This window comes from Labeo rohita, chromosome 12 (genome assembly GCF_022985175.1).
Source record: "Labeo rohita strain BAU-BD-2019 chromosome 12, IGBB_LRoh.1.0, whole genome shotgun sequence".
Classification (NCBI taxonomy): domain Eukaryota; kingdom Metazoa; phylum Chordata; class Actinopteri; order Cypriniformes; family Cyprinidae; genus Labeo; species Labeo rohita.
Window position 1 is genome coordinate 548743 of NC_066880.1, and position 8197 is coordinate 556939.

Sequence of the window (8197 nt, forward strand, 5' to 3'; positions counted from 1 at the left end):
CCTAAAGACCTTATATGCTAATTGCTGCTTGCAGCTATATTTATGAATACATTTTTTTAATGACTGACTTTTGCATTTAAATGTTTAGATATTGTCAAAACCATTTTAAAAGAGAAAATAAAAATGCAGTTTTACAACCTGACCATGAGAGAATCTCTTTAGGTTCCACAAATATTTTTTTTAGTTTTTTTAGAAAAATTAAATAATCCAGAAATCCATATGCAGTGGCTAAATCCATTAAAATAACCTGAAACCACTGAAATCTTTTTTTTTCTTAAAAGCTAATTGTATTTGTTGCATGCATTTTGTTGGTTTCAATATTAAATTACTTTTTTTCATATATTACATTTTTTCCTTAATAAGAAGGTTTTCTGATGGTGTAAATGAAACACACTCAAACTAAACATATAAAACAGTCTTTATAACCAAACACACGTCCATGAGGAACAGCCACTTTGAGATTTACACAACTTTTATACTTTTATAAAGCATCTTACATAGTCAAAACACAGGAAAAGACCTGAGGACATCCGACACGAAAACTGTGCAAAGTCTTCTGATTTCAGCAAAACAGATGCAATACAAAATAGGCTTTTGATAATAAAATCTGATATAAATACACAGGCAGGAAAACATCATCACAAACAGGCATAAATATACATACTCTCTCCATACGCATTTCCTTAGTAATACCAGTGAATAATATCAATTCAATGCAAATAGTAAATCTGATTAATCATTGTACAGCTAAACAGATAAATGCATAATTTCTTCATAGGGCTTTGCGATATTTTTAAGCTTCAGTTGGTGCATAATATTCCCAGATCCTGAGATTCAAACGCAGCATAAGAAAATCCAGGAGCGTGAATGAACTTGATGTAAACGATCAGGCTGACAGAGAAACACTCACCGACAATATGCGCATCAAGTGACACTGATCTATTTACTATATGACATTTGTTGTGTATGGTAAGTGGTTAAGGTTGAGCTGGTTAATTTCAGTAGCTGGTAGATGTCAAAACAACACCGTTCGGCTGCTAAAAAGCTTCTTTCAAAGCATTTAAAAGTAGCTGTGTGTTTGGGAATCAACTGCAAGCAGCATATAAAATCATAAATAATTCATTATGTTATAACAGTGCATGTTTTTACTCTTAAATACCGTGTGCATGCTACTCATTAAGAAATACTACTTTTGGCAGATTATATAATCGGAAAGGAGGCATTATTTGGAGTAATGCATCTTGTAAAATATCCTATTTACTGTATTATGTATACACGAAAAAATCAAACTGCAATGCTTCACTGTAACAGTGATGTTTTTCTGACACAATCTCTGAAGGTTCAGTGTCAAACAAAACATCACTGGTAAACATGACGTGCATGACAGCACCATCTGCTGGTTGTGACAGGAATGACTGTTCTTCATTATCTTGTTCTTTTCTTTGTTTCATTCGTTTCTCTTTTTGTAGTTTCTAGCTGAAGCCGCAGCAGCCGGACGGCTCTTTCTCCGGCTCCATCACGTCATGAAGCTGAAATCTGGGCTCGATGGGCAGCTGGACTGAACGTCTCACCAGCTCCCTGAACAGGACACGCAAAGATTTGCAGAGTATTATATCAGAATCTCTGTGCAGAAACAGTAGCATCTTTATTCAAAAGTTCTTTGATATTCTGCAAGCATGCTGGAAGAAACTCACTTTGCCACCGTCATAAATGCATCGTCAACGTTGAGTCCGGTTTTGGCACTGGTCTCTAGGAAAATGACTCCGTACTCCTGCAAAAAACATGTTTGAAGGAGTTTAGAGTGGTTTTAATTTGTGAACTGGTTCTGAAAGAAAAAAGCTGTACTAGTTTATAATATACACACAAATACAGTAACAATTATATATATATATATGTACAACCGGTCAAAAGTTTGGAATAATTACAATTTTGTAATCTTTTTGAAAAAGTCTCTTCTGCTCACTAAGGCTGCATTTATTTGATCAAAAATACAGTAAAAAAATTTTAAATATTATTCTAATTTAAAATGTTTGTTTTCTAAGAGAATATCTGATCAAATGTAATTTATTTCTGTAATCAAAGCTGAATTTTCAGCATCATTACTCCAGTCTTCAGTGTCACATCATCCTTCAGAAATCATTCTAATATGCTGATTTGCTGCATTTATTTAATCAAAAATACAGTAATAATTTTGAAATATTATTCTAATTTAAAATAACTCTTTTCTATGTAAATATCTGTTAAAATGTAATTTATTTCTGTGATGCGCAGCTGAATTTTCAGCATCATTACTCCAGTCTTCAGTGTCACATGATCTTTCAAAAATCATTCTAATATGCTGATTTGCTGCATTTATTTGATCAAAAATACAGTAAAAAAATTGAAATATAATTTTAATTTAAAATGTTTGTTTTCTAGGAGAATATCTGATAAAATGTAATTTATTTCTGTAATCAAAGCTGAATTTTCAGCATCATTACTCCAGTCTTCAGTGTCACATGATCCTTCAGAAATCATTCTAATATGCTGATTTGCTGCTCAACAAACATTTCTGATTATTATCAGTGTTGAAAACAGTTGTGCTGCACAATATTTTTATGGAAACTGTCATACATTTTATTTTTCAGGATTCACAGATGAATAGAAAGTTCAAAAGAACAGCATTTATTTGAAAAATATTTTGTAACATTATAAATGTTTTTACTAGCACTTTTGATCAATTTAACGGATACATTTCTCAATAATAATTTCTTTTTTTATGGTAATGTACGACAGTTAATAAAGCTAATAAAGCTAATAACCATAAATGTTTGTTGAGCAGCAAATCAGCATATTAGAATGATTTCTGAAGGATCATGTGACACTGAAGACTGGAGTAATGATGCTGAAAATTCAGCTGCGCATCACAGAAATAAATTACATTTTAATAGATAATCACATAGAAACAGACATTTTACATTGTAATAATATTTCACAATTTTTTCTCTATTTTTGAGCTGACATGACTGATCATAACCAGATCTGAAACACTAGATGGCCCATGATGGCTGACTGAGACTCACTCTGGCGAGTTTCTCTCCATCCTCTCGTCTGATCACTCTCCCGCTGGCCATGTCAGACTGCACAGACGACACGTACAGTTACAGTGCGTGCATGAGTTATGACTTATATAACACATGAGATCCAAGCTCAAAGTCTTATTACCTTGTTGCCAAGCAACATGATGACCACATCATCCTGAGCATACTCATGGATCTCCGTAAGCCACGCCTACAACAAAACATCCAGCCAATCAGAAGCCTCGAACATTCTCTCTCTATAGATCCAAAAATCTCAAAAACTTGAATAATGTTAGATACTTGTTATAATTAGGTAAATTATGTTAGATAAATAACATACTAACTGCCACAACCACAAAGCATTACTATAGTTAACTAAAACTAAAAGCATATACAAAACAACTTTTTTTACTTGAAATAAAATAAATTGAAATCACTGAAATAAAATATGTTTCAGGAACATTTTACTATGTTAACTTAAAGGACTAAAATTGCTGAAACTAAAATTTTAATTAAAAATTGATAAAAACTATTTTTTCATATGTGACCCTGGACCAAAAAACACTCATAATGGTCAATTTATTTAAAATTGAGATTTACACGTCATCTGAAAGCTGAATTAATACGTTTTCCATTGATGTATGGTTTGTTAGAATAGAACAATATTTGAAAATCTGGAATCTGAGGGTGCAAAACAATCTAAATATTGAGAAAATCGCCTTTAAAGTTGTCCAAATGAAGTTCTTAGCAATGCATATTACTAATCGAAAATTAAGTTCTGATATATTTACAGTAGAAACTTTACAAAATATCTTCATGGAACGTGATCTTTACTTAATATCCTAATGATTTCTGGCAATTTGATCATTTTGACCCATACAATGTAATATACCCATGCTACTTAACACTGGCTCACATATAAGTTTTAAAATTTAAATTAAAACAATATATAACTAATTATGAAAAATAAAATTTATAAAAGTAACATTTTAGGAAATATAAAATAAAAATTCCAAATATAAACACAAACTACACTAATCTCTTAATAATAATACAATAATAACAGTGCTTACAATTATGAAAACTTTTTTTAAACAAATGCTCAGTAAAAGAGAAGTGATTAACATTCAGCCTCAGGTAAAAAAAAATATATATATATTATTATTATATTATTTATTTTATGTGCATAGAATGACAAATCATGCTTGAAATGAAGTGTTTGACACCAAATCAGAGTTTGTACCCTTGTGTTGTCGAATGAGGATTTGCTGGTGATGTCATAGAGCAGGAGAAGAGCTGTGAGAAAATAATAAAACAATCAGCGATTAGATTAAAACCATCATATCCTACACTGAGAGACAGAGAAGGAGTAAATCATTTCTCACCCTGAGCGTCTCTGTAATATGCATGTGTGACGCTCCGAAACCTCTCCTGTCCCGCTGTATCCCAGATCTGACACAGAAGATCATTCACATTCATCCGTTATAATGATCCACTTTCACTCCTGTATCAGTTGATTCATTACGATTCTCAAGAATCTGAATCACTCACCTGTAATCTCACCTTCAGCTCATCCACTGTAAGGACTTTATTCTGACAATAGAAAAGCAATGAATGTGGATCACATCATACAGCAGATGCATCAGGTGAAAGACTGAAATGATTGATTAACAGGGTGAATTACCGTAAATCCGATTCCCACCGTTGCAGAAAACGACCCAGGGATAAACTTCCCTTGATCGAACTGAACCAGTAGAGACGTCTTTCCCACTCCGCTGTCTCCCACAAGGATAGTCTACGAGATGACAAGATTCTGACAGATTAGGGATGTGCTTTAATACAAGCATGTAGAATATGTTAACAGAAACATCTTGGTTGTTTTATAATCAGTGCATCTCTATGTGAAGTCACAGATAAGTGCTGGTGCTGATGGAGGTGTGTTGTTGCCATGACAACCGCCCAACCTCCCCCCTCACTCTCAACAGGAAGTAATTAGGCGGAAGAAACACAGATGCTGTGGAATTCATCAGTCATCAGGAACACGGGTGAATTCAGTGTTCATTCAGATATTATACTGCGAGCGTCTTGAATCTGTCTCTTAAGGAAAATTCTTGGGATTTGAAATAAAGGATGAATGAAACACAAGAGTCCAGTGTGGCTGTGTGTCTTTATTTAGAGAGAAGACTTGCGTTCGTTTTATTCAGTTATGTAACAGCCACTCGAATACAGAGAATAACAAACCCATCCAGAGACCCAAGGCTAAAACACACACTAATTAAAACAACCTCTAGTCTAATGTGTGTGTGTTTGTGTGTGTGTGTGTGTGTGCTGCACATCAACCACTGCAGCGCTAAACACTCCGAGACTAATGAGAAAGAGAAATGCATCAAATAACACTATATAAAAATATCACATACCATAATCATACCATTACACACCACAATCACATCATAACATCCTGTAATCACATACCATAGCATACTATAATCACCATAATCACATACCATAACACACTATAGCTTAATAGTGACCATTGTTCATCATAATAGACTGTATTTACCATCAACACATACCATAATCACCATCATCACATAACACACTATATAATCACATCATAACATACTGTAATCACTACCATCACATATCATAACACACTATTCTTTCAACCTTCATTTATCATGATACGCTGTATTCACCATCACATACCATAATCACCATCACCATCATCACTTAACACAATACAATCACATCATAACATCCTGTAATCACCAAAATCACATACCATAACACTATAATCACCATCATCACATATCATAACAAACTGTAGCCTAATAGTGACCATCGTTTACCATAATTACCATCATCACATAACAATATAATCAGACCATGACATCTTGTAATCACCACCATCACATATCAGAACACACTATTCTTTCAACCTTCATTTATCATAATGAACTGTATTCACCATCACATAGCATAATCACCATCATCACATAACACAATACAATCACATCATAACATACTGTAATCACTACCATCACATATCAGAACACACTATTCTTTCAACCTTCATTTATCATGATACGCTGTATTCACCATCACATACCATAATCACCATCACCATCATCACATAACACAATACAATCACATCATAACATACTGTAATCACCATAATCACATACCAGAACATACTATAATCACCATCATCACGTATCATAACACACTATAGCCTTATAGTGACCATCGTTTATTATAATACACTGTATTCACTATCATCACATACATAATCACCAACATCACATAACACAATATATAATCATATCATAACATACTATAATCACTACCATCACATATCATAGCATACTATAAACACCATAATCACATAACACACTATAGCTTAAAAGCGACCATCAGTTATCATCAATACACTGTATTCACTATCCTCACATACCATAATCACCATCATCACATAGCACAAAGTATAAATCACATCATAACCCACTGTCATCACATATTATAACACCCTATAATAGCAACCATCAGTTACCATAGTACACTGTGTTCACCATCACATACCATAATTACCATCATCACATTATAGCACACTATAATCACATAGCATAACGTACTGTAATCACCATTATACGCAATAATAACCATCATCCATGACTGTTATAACCATGATGGTTATTAACACACTATAATCACCATCACCACATATAAAAAACGCATTATAATCACCATCATCACGATTATAATCACACTATCAGATACCTTAACACACTATAATCACCATCACCACTTTTAACACTAAAATCACCACTATCAGACATCATGACACTACGACCATCACAAGATATCATAATCACATATCATAACACACTGTTATTTTTACCATCACATATAACACACTGTAATCAAATAAGACAGTGTCAAATGAGGCTCTGACTCATTCAAGTCTGAATCATTAGTCTTGGAAAAAAAACAACAACAACAATTATCCACAGTATGTTGCATTAGGTCTACTTTGGAATGAATAATGAATTAACAAACATCAATAAATAAAAGCATCACATACGTGAAACAAAATATTACAAAAACAAAGCACATGAATGAACACCATCACATTATCCCATATTCTTTTCTCATCCAACAGAAGACAGAAATTTGAACACCAGGAAACAAACATTCAGCGGCTGGTTGGTTTATTGATTGATCAATGATGATTACCTTGTGTGTTAAATCCTGGTTATAAGCGACGCGCGCTGCGCTGATCTGATCCATCACTGAGAGCGCGCTCCTACGGGGCGCGCTGCGCGTCTCCGCTGATGACGACACAACAGAGAGATCTACGTCATTTCCACACCAGCAAACCCATTATGCACCTCCTTCATGTACAGTTCAGGGAATTCAGTTCAGTTAATTCAGTTTAATAAAGCTATTCCTGTAACATTGCGTCAGCTTGTCAGAAGTGTCTGTGACAAACCCCAAATTAATTTTAGAAGTTGTTCAGCTGCATAAACATATTAGTACTATTTTCCAAAAACAAAATAAAATGTCTTCTAAAGGGATTTTTTAAATACACTTAAAAATTCTACATACCATTTATTATTCTACATACCAAATCTTTAATATCAAGATTCTCAGATATTGATGCTGTATGGTGTTTTTATAATAGTTAGAAAAAGATGCTGACTTACTTATTTGTTATTTAAGTCAAGTTTGATAGTCAATAAGACTATTAAAAAATAAAAAGTCTGTGACATGTTTTAAATACTATGATACTATCTTCAATCCCCCTGGTACTTTGTAATATTTTTATTTGCAAAAATTAAATGTGTACTATGCTATATATATATATATATATATATATATATATATATATATATATATATATATATATATATAATATATATATATATATATTCTTTATAACAAACTAAAAACAAAAAGCACTGAATGTTAAGTGAATGTTAACTGAAATCTGCCAGCATTATTGTAAATAATTTTATTATTATTATTATTATTATTATTATTATTATTATATGACAACAACAACATTAACAGTGACACAAAACACATTGATAGTGTGAAAATAAAATGTAGACAAATGAACATATGAGTTTTAATGGTGA

General features: G+C 32.7%; 1 protein-coding gene across 1 annotated transcript; it reads right to left on the minus strand.

Moving 5' to 3' along the window:
* Positions 1-400: 400 nt before the first annotated feature.
* On the minus strand, positions 401-7386 carry LOC127174468 (ras-related protein Rab-37). Its single transcript, XM_051124913.1, has 9 exons — positions 7293-7386; positions 4744-4854; positions 4611-4652; positions 4445-4511; positions 4303-4355; positions 3205-3270; positions 3063-3119; positions 1695-1771; positions 401-1578 (listed from the first exon to the last, which is right to left on the minus strand). The coding sequence occupies exons 1-9, from the start codon at positions 7344-7346 to the stop codon at positions 1473-1475; spliced, it is 633 nt and encodes a 210-aa protein (XP_050980870.1). The 5' UTR covers positions 7347-7386; the 3' UTR covers positions 401-1472.
* Between the last annotated feature and the right edge of the window lie 811 nt (positions 7387-8197).

Bases quoted from the DNA above. Each gene is read 5' to 3' on its own strand.
- LOC127174468 (XM_051124913.1), bottom strand. From the start codon at position 7,346: ATGGATCAGATCAGCGCAGCGCGCGTCGCTTATAACCAGGATTTAACA. The intron at 4,855-7,292 runs GTAATCATCATT...GTCATCTCGTAG, and splicing joins ACCAGGATTTAACACACAAG to ACTATCCTTGTGGGAGACAG. The intron at 4,512-4,610 runs GTGAGTGATTCA...CTTCTGTGTCAG, and splicing joins AGCTGAAGGTGAGATTACAG to ATCTGGGATACAGCGGGACA.